The sequence below is a fragment of the Myxocyprinus asiaticus genome, chromosome 32, assembly GCF_019703515.2.
Source record: "Myxocyprinus asiaticus isolate MX2 ecotype Aquarium Trade chromosome 32, UBuf_Myxa_2, whole genome shotgun sequence".
Taxonomy (NCBI): Eukaryota; Metazoa; Chordata; class Actinopteri; order Cypriniformes; family Catostomidae; genus Myxocyprinus; species Myxocyprinus asiaticus.
The window spans coordinates 10,849,065-10,863,980 of NC_059375.1; the positions used below are offsets into that span (position 1 = coordinate 10,849,065).

At 44.0% G+C, this 14,916-nt stretch overlaps 1 protein-coding gene across 2 annotated transcripts in view; it reads right to left on the bottom strand.

Moving 5' to 3' along the window:
- The window catches only part of LOC127422882 (cGMP-dependent protein kinase 1-like), a 381,301-nt gene that overhangs the window by 267,185 nt on the left and 99,200 nt on the right, over window positions 1-14,916 (bottom strand). For both annotated transcript variants that reach the window (XM_051666688.1, XM_051666686.1), the window contains exon 3: window positions 9,656-9,769. In XM_051666688.1, coding sequence (XP_051522648.1) covers window positions 9,656-9,769 — 114 coding nt within the window. The remainder of the gene's footprint in view (window positions 1-9,655; window positions 9,770-14,916) is intronic.

Below are 14,916 nucleotides of genomic sequence, written 5' to 3' on the forward strand. Positions count from 1 at the left end.
CGTTGACTGCCGGTGCGAGATGGGCAGGCCATTGCGTGCCTCATAGCCAACGCACCTGGCCATCACGTAACCTCCCCCAATGCTCCTACTAGCGTTGTATGGCCTCTTCTCTTTTTCTTTCTCCCAAAAAAAGAATGGAAATCTTGTTCAGCTGGGGGCCATTAAGTGTCCGCATCAGGGAGGTGTCCCTTCCCAAGGGGACGACACCGCAGAGACCACACCCTACCCGAAGGGGAGGTAACTGTGTGGAAATATGTCACATGGTCTTACCGAGCTTGTCGGCAGTGTCGCACGTGGAGAAGTCCCCGTGGTAGGTCCTACCCAGAGGGGAGGACCTCAACAACACGGGGACCGGTGGCTGAGGGAACTCTGCCCAAGGAAGACGTGGATTTACCAACGGGGAAACATCACACGAGGTTACATACAGGCAACCGGCGCATGTGGAGCACCTACCCCAGCACAGGGCCTATTAGCACATGTGCTGGGCCAGCATCAAATTTCTCTGCCAACTCGCCTGCCACAGGGTTAAGGAGGAAGAACATCCAGGGTCCACGACTTCGTGAACACGGCTGGGGGGTAAAAGTGCATGTCTCCCCCTCCAGGAGGGGGAAGGCACTATGCGCAAGCGGTACACCCGGCCAGTTGTCCCATACACTTACCTGTTCATAATCGACAATACACAGGACAAAACCAGCTCAACCCGGAGATTGTAGAACCTCGCGAAGGTATTGGGAGTTGCCCAGGCCGCTGCTCTGCAGATCTCTGCTAAACAGGTGCCATTGGTCAGGGCCCAGGAGGCCGCAACACTCCTGGCAGAGTGTGCTCGTAGCTCCAAGGGGGCGGCACATCCTGGGTGTGATATGCCAAGGCGATGACATCAATGACCCAGTGGGCGATCCTCTGTTTGGAGACAGCGCTCCCTTTCCGCTGTTCTCCAAAGCAGACAAAGAGCTGCTCAGAGCGTCTAAAGCTCTGTGTGCAGTCCAAATAGATGTGCAAAGCGTGCACTAGACACAGCAATGATAAGGCTGGGTCTGCCTCCTCCTGGGGCAGCACTTGTAGATTCACCACCTGATCCTGAAACTGGGTCGTGGGAACCTTGGGCATATAGCCTGGTCAGGGTCTCAGGACAACGTGAGAGTCCAGCCTCTCCTGCAGGAAGGAAAGCACCGACCCGACTGAGCATCTCTGGGGGTCTTCACGTCAGGAAGAACACCACTTAGCAAACAGACGCCACATACAGGTGCCTCGTCGAGCCCTAGCCTGAGTGATCATGTCTACCACCGCGGACGGAAGGCCACTTAAGTCTTCCGCATCCCATCCAAGGGCCAGACTTGGAGATTCCAGAGGTCTGGTCGTGGGAGCCAGATAGTGCCCCATCCCTGAGAAAGAAGGTCCTTCCTCAGGGGAATTTTCCGGAGGGGGCTGTCACAAGGAGTGTGAGGTTCGAGGACCAAGTCTGGGTGGGCCAGTAGGGTGCTACTAGGATGACCTGCTCCTCGTCCTCCCTGACCTTGCACAGGGTCTGTGCAAGTAGGCTCACTGTGGGGAATGCATATTTGTGTAGCCTCCGGGGTGTGAGTGGCCTGAAACGACTTGAGTTGCTGCTGACTCCAGAGGAGGAGATGGCGGGTGAGTTGCGACATGCGACAGGAGTGCAAGCTACCTTGGCGGTTGATGTATGCTACCATTGCCATGCTGTCCATCCGGACCAGCACGTGCTTGCCCTGGATCAATGGCCGAAGCCTCCGCAGGGTGAGCAACGCTGTCAGCAACTCGAGGCAATTGATGTGCCAACGCAGTCGTGGCCCCATCCAGGATCCGGCAGCTGCGTGCCCGTTGCACACGGCGCCCCAGCCTGACTTGGAGGCATCTGTCGTGACGACGACTCGACTGGAGACCTGCTCTAGGGGAACCCCTGCCCGTAGAAATGCCAGGTCTGTCCAAGGGCTGAACAAGCGGCAACAGATCAGCATGATGCCCTCGTGATGTGCCCCGTGGCGCCATGTCCATCTCGAGTCTGAAGCCAGGTCTCATATGCATCAGCCCGAGTGGCGTGACCGACGCCAAGGATGCCATATGTGCCAGGAGCCTCTGAAATTGCTTCAGTGGGACCGTCGTTCTCCACCTGAACGATTTCAGGCAGTTCAGCACCGACTGCGTGCGCTCGCTCGTGAGGCGCACCATCATCGAGTCTATCTCCAACCCGGAAAAAGAGCTGCTCTGAACCGGGGAGAGCTTGTTCTTTTCCCAGTTGACCCGAAGCCCCAGCCGGCTGAGGTGCCTGAGCACCAGGTCCTTGTGCGCACACAACAAATCCCAAGAGTTAGCTAGGATTAGCCAGTCATCATGATAGTTGAGGATGCGGATGCCCACTTCCCTTTGCGGGGCAAGGGCTGCTTCTGCAACTTTGTGAAGATTCGAGGTGACAGGGACAGACCGAAGGGGAGGAACTTGTACTGGTATGCCTGGCCCTTGAAAGCAAACCGCAGGAAGGGCCTGTGTTGAGGTAAAACCAAGACGTGGAAGTACGCGTCCTTCAGGTCTAATGCCACGAACCGATCTTGATGCCGAACGCTTGCTAAAATGCATTTCTGCATCAGCATCATGAACGGGAGTCTGTGCAAGGCCCGGTTCAGTACTCGCAGGTCCAAGGTTGGCCGCAACCCACTTCCTTCCTTCGGTATGATGAAGTAGGGGCTGTAGAATCCCTTCTTCATCTCGGCTGGAGGGACAGGCTCTATCGCGTCCTTCCGCAGAAGGGTTGCGATCTCCACACGCAGGGCAGTGGTGTTCTCACCCTTCACTGAGTTGAAACGGACACAGCTGAACCTGGGCGGATGCCTGGTGAACTGAATCGGATAGCTGAGTCATACGGTCCCCGTCAGCTGTCGCGACGGGTTGGAGAGAGTACACCACACCTCCAAACTCCGGGCAGGGGGGACCAAGGGGACAATCGTGTCAGACGTACCGGCGGATGGGGCCTCGCGGCGGGGCGGAGCCTGAGGCGCAATTTTGAGGGGGCTCGAGCCCCGAACTCATGGCCGTGCTGAGTCTGGGGACGTCGAAGCACTTACCTGGCTCCGGATACCCACCATAGGACCGGTCAGGGAGGGGGGAGGAGGGAAATCGTCCCTGCAGTCTGTCAAAACCACCCTGGTGTGGGTGTGTTTGTTCCATTGCTGGGCATGCCAGGGCGGGGGGCCTGCCTGCGGGGCGCCATGCCTGCCGTAAAAGTGCGGTGTCCAGCGGTCGTGATAACGACGGCCGTGAACACCGGGTGTGTGACCCAGGGAATGAGGAAACCGCTCTTTTCTTGACAATGTGGGTACCGCAGCCCTCTGGGCATGCGGCAAAATCAACAGAAAAGGAAACAAAAGATTCTTCTCCCGGCCCTCCACCGGGGGATGGAGTGGTCTGTTTACCACCTCCAATGCAGCGGGTCTCCATGTCCCTGGGTCGCCTGTCTCAGGGGCACTTCAAAGCCTTCCTTGGGTTCTTGGCAGCGGCCGTGAGACGGGGGCGTCTGCCTCCTGCGGGTGGCTGTGTTGTTGCTGCAGGGGGATGCCCTTGGTGATGAGCAGACGGGGTGCAGGATCTTAACCGCCGAGAACTGCTGGGCAAAGTCCTCGACGGTATCACCGAATAGGCCAACCTGGGAGATGGGGGCATCAAGGAACCGTGCCTTGTCAGCCTCCCTCATCTGGTTGAGCCAAAGGTGGTGTTCCTGGGCCACGAGGGTGGTCCAGGAACCACGAGGGTGGACACTGCCTGCCCGAGAGTCCGCACCGTGACCTTCGTCGCCCGGAGAGCGAGATTGGTCACCGAACACTGCTCCTACATCAGTCCCGGTCAGAACTACCCTTGTGCAGTTCTTTTAGCACCTTGGCTTGGTGCACTTGCAGGAGAGCCATGGTGTGCAGGGCGGAGGCTGCCTGTCCAGCGGCACCGTAGGCCTTAGCTGCCAGAGACAACGTAAACCTACAGGCCCTGGATGGGAGTCTCGGGCGGTTCCACCAGGTGGCGGCATTCTGTGGGCACAGGTGCACCGCAACTGCCTTATCCACCTGGGAAATCGCAGAGTACCCCCTGGCAGCCCCACCATCGAGGGTAGTGAGAGCAGAGGACCTGAGTGACCGGGTCTGGGTGAACTCGTAAGCTCCTCATGCACCTCTGGGAAGAAAGGAACTGGGGCGGGGCACAGCCGTGAGTAGCACTCTGGGCCCAGGAAGTTGGGAGCCCAGCCGAGTCCTCAGCATCAGACTGGACGAGCCCGCTCTCCGATGCTGTGATCGAAACCTCATCCTCTTCGCGAGCCCCGAATGAGACCGGGAACTCACCCTGAGACGAGCCGGCGGTCTCATCCCTGAACTCGACCGGGGCAAACGAGCGTGCTGGGGAATGGGAGGTCCGTGGGGGGTTACCCAGTGGAGCAGCTCCCATTGGGGTCCCCAAATTGCCCCTAGTGCTAACCGACAGGGCCTCATACTCGTAGGTAGAAGGACAGATGCGGGGAGCTGCTGGGGTGGCTTTCCCTCTGATGAAAGAAAGCCGCAACCACAAAGTTGCCATGGTCATGTTCTGGCAGCGCCCAAGCACGTAAGACAGCGATCATGGTCGTAGGAAGCAGAGAGGTAACGACCGCAACCAGGAATTATACACAAATGGAAAGGCATCTTTAAAAAGACGCTTTCCATGAGTGCCACTCTTTTAGAAGGAAAACATACTCTTTCGAGGAAGAATATACTCTTTTAGTCTGCTGAAGCGCCCAGGGGCATTCTCTGCACTCCACAGGTGCAAGAGGGGGAGAAGCCGCTGTAATGCGCCGTAAATCCAACAGCTTTGTAGAGGTGAATGGATCGGCGGAGGAATTCAGCTTGCTGAAACACAACCGCTCGGCTCCGAAGAGAAAATCTGAATGAGTGGCCACGAGCCAGCTCCTTTTATACCCGTATGTCCAGGGGGGTGGCATGCAAATTTCACTCTCCAATTCCCATTGACATTTTCTCAAAGATCAGAGGTGTTTGGGGCTCCCAAGAGTGACCCCCTAGTGTCACTTCATCGATACAATGTCGAGTGAGTGACAGATAGGGAACCACAATTATTCAGTAACAAGCAAGGGCCATTCTAGTATTTCAATTTTAGGGGGGCTCAGCCCCAATGACATTCTAAGATGTGTGCTTTTACATAATGTATTCCACATATTGCAAAGACAGTGTGTTGTTTTTAAAACTGTGCTTAAATCATTCAAGCTAGCCAGATACTGTAATATTCATTCAGAGTATTGTTACCTTCTGTACGAAACACCATTACGTTAAGAATAAACAAAACTGCTTGAGGAATATAAACAAACCATATAAAGTATAAGTGTAATTGTCTTTATTGGCAAAATGTTTCATCTCTCCTAATCATTACTTTTTTGTTTCCCATTTATTTAAAAAAATAAATAAAACATGAATTAATAAACTTTTATAGTTTAAAGTTATATCAAACAACACAAAACCCTTCTCTACAATAAATGTAACATTTATATACATAATTAAATCTAAATATATTGGTGGGAAACAGTTACTTTTACTTATGTGCATTCCATTCATTCATCTAATCATCTGGGACCTTTTAAATTCAACGCAGAATTTTTCACTTTAAGGTGCTGTGGGAACTCAAACAAAACTATATTAATTATTTCTATATGACTAGTTATAAAATGATGACAGTAAAACATTGTAATTTATTTTGGAGACTAGACATTTGAGATGTTTTACTCTCTTCATAGTGTTTAAAAGTAGAGAGTTCTCAGTAGAATTCAAAAAGGTAGCATAAGTTTTGTGGTCTGCATTGCAATATCGAGGGAAGCCCAATTGGCTTGAGCAATACATTCTCTTATGTCTGTAACAGGCTTAACGGGTAAAGCCTGGTTGATGCCTGCGCACCAATGTGCTCCAGAAATAGGGCAGTGCAAGGGATGATAACTTGTGCGAGTGGTGGTTCTGCTGTGGCTCGCGCGACACTTACATGAACAGGTTGCAATTGCGCCATACAGATGCACGTTTCAGATGAGAATCATATTTAGTGCTTCAACACTAAACAGATGAACGCGAGATGAATATGATTACATTTGCTTCAGTGGCTGCCATTTTTTTTATGTAGTAAAAACCCTGTAATAATTAAGTAAACAGATGGCATGACAATCTATCAGTACATTTACATACCTTGTCTTCTGCTTCACTGTCGATGCTGAGATTTACGTGCTGATTGCGGAGTTAATCACAATTTTCAATTAATCACAAGCTGAAGCACCCTTAAATTGGGTCTAGCAATGCATATGGTAACATGCATATTTCATGTATCTTTTTTTGTTGTTGTTACTACTAACTGTTGTTTGCGTAGTGTAATTAAAATGCTTGTAATCAGGTTACAGTTACTGACTTTCAATTAAGTTAATTACATGGGTTACATACTTATGTAGAATGCATTTCAAACATGAATATATTGGCATTTCTATGACAACGTGAGCTCCCTAACATGTAACTGTAAGGGAGAAACGTGTGGTGCTGAGTGTACTACTTGTGTGCGACAATGAACATGGAGGAAATATAGATGTAATTTGTAATTTGTTGAGCCAAAAACACAGAAAGTTATTCACTGTTACTTGGAAGTAATGTAATTAGTAAAGTAATCTGATTATAATTTAAGAGACAAAATTAGCCATTTGTAGTGGATTACTTTTTCAGTAACTTACTCAATACTGTTCATGAGTGCTTAAAGAAGCTTTCACAGTAGCTTGCATGTACACATGAGAAACTGCATTGTTTGCATTGCTAAAAATGACATCAGGGTGAGTATATTATGATGAACTATATTTTTTAATGAGGCAAAAGTGACACTGCCTCCCTCTGAGATGTTATCTGTTGATGTCGCTGTTTGACAGTGTGACATGTTGAGTGTTTACATACTGTTTCATCTCATATTTCATTATATTTTGCCTCAGAGAAAACTCCTCTGCTATATTTGTATTTAGGATCCGCTGGTTGCCATTTCTTATGGAATCAAAATCCCGTCAAATGTGTTGCGGTCACGGATCCAAAAATAATAAGTGTGAATCAAAATAATAAGCGTGAATACAAAAATAATAAGTGCAGATAAAAAAAATAATAAGCGCAAAAATAAATAAAAAGCGCAGATCAAAATAATTAGCGCAGATAAAACAATAAGCATGAATCAAAAATATATAAACACATTTAAAATATGCTGCAACAAATTAAAGCAAAGTCATCAGAATTGCAAACAAAATCATGTTTTCCTTGGTTATATTACTGTTTTTTGTGCTCTCTGACAACTTTGTTCATATTTTCATTTTTTGGTACGCTTACACTGTATTTTTCTTTGCTTTTGTTTCCAAGTTCTGCGCTTGGCTTTCCAAAAATTGTGAGTAGAGTTTCATGTAAATCAGGGGGCATTTTGCGTTCCCATTGGTCCACTTGTTCTGGATCAAGCTGGGTTCTGAACTCGCGACTACATTGGTACAGCTAGTAAAAATATGCATCAAACATCCACACCAACAGCATTGTTTTTTTTTTTTTTAAGATATGCAGCCAATAACCTACAAACAAGGAAGTCTTAAATAATGCCTAAACTAAAGTCTCTGCTAACTAAATTCAGCTGACTCGATACATGTGTTAACGGACTATGATAATGGCCTACTCGGACAACACATTGTTTCCTAGAGCTGGCAGAAAATACTCAAAACAGACACAAGCAGCATATCTATCAACCACGAATAATATAATATTGAGCAGCAGCAGTCAGAGTTGCATTGGTGTGACGTCACCTCCCCTCTTCGAATGATTGGCTAGAGGAGGAGCTGTTGATCAAGAACTAGTGGATCAATGGGGATGCGAAACAACCCCTGATTTACATGAAACTCTACTCACATGTTTTGGAAAACCAAGTGCAGAACTTGGAAACAAAAGCATAGAAAAATACAGCGTAAGCATACCATTTGTTTTTTTTTTTTTTTTAATATGAGCAAAATTGTCAGAGCAAAAAAGTAATATAACCAAGGAAAACATGATTTTGTTTGCAATTCTGATGATTTTGCTTTAATTTTTCTATTGTTTTTTTGCAGCATATTTTAAATGTGTTTATAAATTTTTGATTCATGCTTGTTATTTTTTGATCTGCGCTTATTATTTTGATCTGCGCTTTTTATTTATTTTTCCGCTTATTTTTATTTTTTATCTGTGCTTATTATTTTTTGATTCACGCTTATTATTTTGATTCACGCTTATTATTTTTGGATCCAGGACCGCAATACTTTTGACGGGATTTTGATCCCATAATTTCTCATCATGTATCTTGCATTGCATATGTGCAAAAGTTCAAAAGAAAGTAAAAAAATCTCAGCCGTGCAATCAGTTTAAAATTTTAAAACAATTGAAAGAGGACCGGCAGCCAAAATAGTTAGATCAGATTTTATAAAGCAACAGCTGCTATGCAGAAAGCGAGAGAGAGAGAGAGAGAGAGAGAGAGAGAGAGAGAGAGAGTGAGAGAGAGAGAGAGAGAGAATGGAGTATTTGACTGTGGCCCATCCTCAACAAAATAGATGCTAAAGATTGTACTTCATCATGACAAAATAATGGCTTTGTGGTTGTTCTTGGTAGCTCTCTTCAAATATGAGGGCCTGGCTTTTTGTCACACTTAAGAGATACAGATGAGACACAGATACTGACTCACCTCTCTCTGTAGCTGGTATATGCTGTTATTATTTTATTGTTTCATATAAATCTTACCAGTGTCAATAATGATGATGCATAGAGTGTACATCCAAGATTAGTGGATACATAAAGGATATAAGTGATATTACATAGCATGAGGCATAATATCTAACTGTAATCTTAATAATGATAATAATAATAAGAAGAATAAGAATAATACAAACACAGTACTGTGTGTATCTGATTTAACGCAGGGGAGAAGTGGAGACATTATGCATTGTGAGTTTTGATAACTGATTTAAGTGAGGCTAGAAAATTATTTTGCTAGGCTGACATGCATACAAATTAGCCTTTAGGAATACAAGACACATGAACCTTGTCAAACACAGGTTTTGATGCAATCAAGGGAAAGTATTTGAATTATTTATGCCGCGGAGTCAGACAAAACATAAAATCCTGAGACTTTTTATTGCAGTTTTGCTGGTAAACATCCTTTAGGATTCAGCTTTGAAATATCATTTAAAATTGTTTCAGGGATGCAGAAAAAAACTGTATACAAAGGAATCTGGGCCACCTCAGTACCTGATTATGTATGTTTTTATAGATATACAGGTATATCTACCAGAGTTGTGTGTGTGTGTATGTGTGTGTGTGTGTGTGTGTGTGTGTGTTTGTGCATGTGGTTTCCATGGTTACTCCCTCCTGAGAGTAGTTGTTCTTGCTAAGGATGACAAGACAGTGTATGTGTTTCCATGGTTACTCACTCTTGACTCTGGTCTGTCTTTGTGCAGTTATGCAGAGGAAGGGGTTTTCATGCATGTGCATATTTGTGTATGAAATATCAAATGTTCATACTAACAATTAATCAACATGTTTGAACAACAGATTGAGTGTATATTGCATATCCATACTACACATGCATTGTTTTCCACACTCACTCTGAACCGTTGCAGTCCTGGTGCAGTTGTAGAGGATGGCAAGTTCTCCAAACACCTTCCCTGGTCCCATTGTGCAGAGCTTCATGCCCTCCTTGGTCACCTCCACCTTGCCATCTGAAAGCAATCAGATGGGAAAACCTTGAGTCCATTCATGATGCTCTGTTCATGAAAGTAAGTATGACAGCCTGGAAATTCATCTGTGCCGGCTGCCTGGATTGGACCGAGCCTGGCCTAATACATTCAAATAAAAGTCTCATTTCATTAGGCCAGCAGACATGAGTATAAGCTTTAGATAGGAGTAGGGGAGGTAAAATCACTGGGAAAGGTAGGAGCTCTCTAATGCAATGGTCTCAGAGAGATATAAGCCTGTGAAAAGAGAAAAAACAGAAGAGGAATGGGAGGATTAGTAAAGTATTATGCCTAAACTATTAGATGAGATATACTGAAACCACACTGAGAGGGTATTGAACTGTTATTTCAGGCTTAATGCGCAAAACACACATAACTTCCTTAGTGTTAGCGATGTTGGGAAACAACTCTGAAGCTGAAGCTTGCCAAGTTACAACAGGGCTCAACAAAAAAGGCAGACTAGGAACGGGCCAGTGTGAGAGAGTTTTTGGCCAGCTGACTAAATTGTCATTTGCCCTATCAGACCAGTGCTAAGTTTGTTTACATTGTTTATGTTTACATTCGTTGATCTTGTGCATGTGTTTTTATGCTTTTGATGTATTGAACATTGTTGTTGCAAATTTTACTGATTAAAAATCAAATTAAAATTGTCACTAATGTACAGTATATCTAGCAGGCTAACATCGATGTGGTTTTGTTAAAATTCCATCAGAAAAAAATAGGTTGAAAATTACAAACCTATCAGTAATGTTTTGCATCGTATAGCATTGCTTTTTCACAAAAGTGTGTTTATGAATATAGCTGTCAAGTACATTATATCATTTCCAGCTATTATTGCAGTAAATAAATAATAAATAAATACATTATATTTATTTATATAAAAAAAGTTTTTTGTAAAGAAAACTTATATAAAAATAGATAACTAACAATTACAATTTAATTAATTTGTTAGGTGTGCCGAGTAAAACTAATAGCAGGGCAAGTAAATATCTGAATTGCTGGCCTAATCAGTCTGTGCTTACTGAAATTAAAATCACTGCCCCCAGTGGCCGATGCTGGATGTGTTATTGAATGTATAGGCACACGTGAGCTCCAGTTTCCAGGTGAAAGGTCCACAGAGTGGTGCAAAAGGGAGTTGTATTTTTAGTTGAAAATGATGTAATACTGCCAAAAAATGCATATTGTATTAACCCTACCCCCCATACTCAAATCCCACCCTAACCCTCACCATTACGTGAACACAATTACTTCCTGGTTTCCATGAGACCAGAATCCAGAATCGGAGATTGCTCACATAACGCGCAACCAGTAGCACTAGAGGGAAAGGTCATCAAGTGCGAACTGATGCAAAAATGTTCAATGGGGGATGCCGTTTGTCAGTAATTCGGCTGCATGGGGTCGATTTCAGGGTACGTGAACATTCGGAAGCAACATGTCGATTTCCCATGTGATCATGTTGACTGTTGATCTCTGTAAAAGCTACTCATAATTTAAAGTAGTTAAGCTACAGTCAAGATTTCTTGTTGAAAATGTAGTTAGCTACACTATAAGCTGCAAACAAAAATAAGCTAGAGGTAGGGTTAATAAAATATGCACGGTTGGGAGGGTTACTTTTGAAATGTATTCCACTAAAAATTACAGAATACATGCTGTAAAATGTAATTTGTAATGTATTCCGTTAGATTACTCAAGGTCAGTAACGTATTCTAAATACTTCGGATTACTTCAGCACTGGTAGATTTTTTTCACTTGTTTTGACTATAAAAACTGCCAGTACAGTGAGACAAAATACACATGTTAAAAATACATTCTCTGAAAAACCTAAATATCTTATGCAGTGCTGTTTCTAAAACAAGATAAATCAAATTGATCTTGTTTTAAGGATTTTTTTATATTTTTACTGGAAAACAATACAATTAAGACATAGAAATTACATAAGAAATTATGATCCAATGTGAATTTTCTTGATAAAAAATATGATCGTGCCTGGTAACATGCATGTAAAATGGCTAGAAATAGCATTTTAGCTTAGTGTAAAGCTGACAATTTACACAAGGTTTATTTCTATTTCTTCTGCTCCAAACTTACTTCAAACTTACTTCTCTGTCTGCTCGTATGAATGTAACACATCATAAGAAAGTGTTTCACTGCTATTCAAATGCACTTTGGATTGCATCATTTATATGTATAAATGTTTTCCATCTGAAAGGATTAAATATTAAATGAAACAAATGACAATAAAATGGAAAGTAATCTCTTCGGTAATCAAAATACTTTTTGAATTGTAACTGTAGTGGAATACAGTTACTTATATTTTGAATTTTAAATACGTAATCCCATTTCATGTATTCTGCTACTCCCCAACCCTGAAAATATGCATTTGTTAACGATTACAACGATCAGCCACAACATTAAAACCACCTGCCTAATATAAACAAAAAACATCCAGTGAGTGGCAGTTCTGTGGAAGGAAATGCCTTGTTGATAAAAGAGAGGTCAACAGAGAATGGCCAGACTGGTTCGAACTGACAGAGTCTATGGTAACTCAGATAACTGCTCTGTACAATTGTGGTGAGAAGAATAGCATCTCAGAATGCTATTCTGAGATGCGGGTTGGCGCTGTTTTGGCGGTACGAGGGGGACCTACACAATATTAGGCAGGTGGTTTTAATGTTGTGGCTGATCGGTGTACATCATTTACAACTAAAAATACAACTCGCTTTTGGTGCCACTCTGTCTCTGCCCCCAGTGGTCAAAGCTGAAAGTATTGTTAAACGTATGGGCATGTGTGAACTCCAGTGTCCAGGTGAAATGTCCACAGAGTGGGCCGTGGACCGAGAGAACCATTTAGGTGAGCGCATTTGATAACTGCCTCGGTTCGTTCAACTCTGACACCGCTACTTTTTGAAAAGAGTAGCTTGTTGCTGGAAAAGATACATTATTTGGGAAAAAAAAACTGAACTAATGTTGCGCTACTGTAAAACGTAGTTGAGTCTGTAGCACCTCAACTGCTAACCAAAACTAATACTGAGTGTTTTAGTATTATTAGTGTTGGAACTACAGTTCCTGAAACTGTAGTTCCAACAAACATTCGCAACTTCACATAGACGTGAATGCAGTACCTCCGCTCCCTACACGCATACTACGCAGTCTGAGTAGGGCACCAACTCCCTAGGGGGGCACCATCTTACCCTAGGTGGGCACCAGAAACTTCACCGGCTGCCCTTACTCGCACGTTATATGCTATTGAAGGACCCGAAAGCAGTCGCGAAACACAGACAATTGCTTCGCGCTCGCATCACAGCAACCCCCACGCTCGCATCATGCATCGCGCACTGCAAGTCGTGACTAGCTAGTTAAATTCTCCAATGATCCATCGTATTATGGTAGTTAAGCAGTGAGTTACATAATTGTACAGGAAATGCACACCAGCTTGAATTTCCATGCTTTTCACCAGCAAAACTCAACTGGTGAAGCTGGTTAACTGGTAAAGAAGCATGGTGATGCTAGTTGACAAAAGAAGTCTTATGGACAGGCTAGGCTAGTCAAGAAGCTTTATTGGGACACCAGAAAACCACCATCCGATGCTAAAGACCCTCAAGATAAACACATATGCTGGTGACCAACTATGCTGGTCTTTTCAGCAGAGACTGTGCGTTAGCTCATGGGAAATTCTACAATCTAGGCTGTGGAGTTAAACTATGACTCACGTAGATATGAGGCAGAACTCTCAGATGTTATACAGCTGAAAACTAACAGTGAGGGTCCTCTCCACAGGATAAAAGCACATTGTCTTCTTCATACTTCTTGGTACGCTAGTGTGCAGCTGCGATGCTATCAGCAAGGCTAATCCAAACAGGCTCCAAATCAACTGACCCAGAATCAGTTAGCTGTGGCTCTGTTCTCCTGCCACATGGGGCCTGTCTGATGAAGCACCACTGGCCATCACAAGCTCTAACAGCATGAAAAGAAACACATCCACTTTAAGCCCATCATGAACTCAGTCCACTCACTCAAAACATGTAGATAAAATGCAACATTCTGTTTTAATTTACAAACCAAACAGTTGGAAGTGATGGGTTCATTGTCATTGTTTTACAGAGTCAATTCTATAGTCCCAGTCTTCAAGTATCAAATTACAAGGGTTGTGTCAAGACAAGTTCAGAGCATAGTTGTAAATATATAGAGAATTATTTCTGTTTCAGAGAAATATTCAGAGAAAATCAGGGAAAGTAAGAGATTCAAGATGCAAAAAAAAGTTACTTGTGACTTGACTTAAAATCCTTGTGAATTGCCTTGATGAGCGCAGTTCGATTTAGTATTTTGACATAATTCCTACTGAAACAGAAATTTATATATCAAATGACTCCTCCCATTTTTTAAAATAGCCAATAGGCTTTAGTTTACAGTCACACACAAATACCCCTTTCCACCATGCTCCTCATGTCAGAGCCACTTACTGGGAAAACTTGAGAAGCGATCTAAATACCGGCCAACTTTTCTAAAGACTTGAGAACCGAACGGTGATCTAACTGACAACATTAGTCCATAACCAACCCACAAACAAAAACAGCACATCGTGGTCTTTGCTAACGACAAGGCTGGAGCCGTTGTGCTAGTCCAATGCAGATGAATGAGAAACAAGCGAGTAAAAGATAATATAATCATGTTTTGAATCACAATAAAGAATAAATAAAACTTATTCAAGCTGCCCACCCCAAGAAACCTCCAGCTGCACAAAAAATATAAATACTCTCCAGCAACTTTCCTCGCATCTCACTCCCACGTTGTTGTGTCCCATTCAGAAGTGATCATCCCTATCCCCTATTCCCTTCAAAGACAATTACCCTCCACTGTGAGAGCTTCAGATGGCTGAAAGGTGATAACAGTCAGTTAGAACGTACTTTTTAAGCAATTCTTATTGGAAAATTTGTTTGGAACGACCCTACAGCATGGACTGTGCTCCCTTCTAAGTACCCAGCAAAGGCATGATCAGTGCCAGTTAGAACACAGCCAGATGCGCTGAACAGTTGTAGAGGGAGGGTGCATTCTCGTTCTAGAAAGCATTTGATTGAACAAGGTTTCTCAACCTCTATGTGACATTATGAATGTTCCTGAGTCTTTTTAGCCAG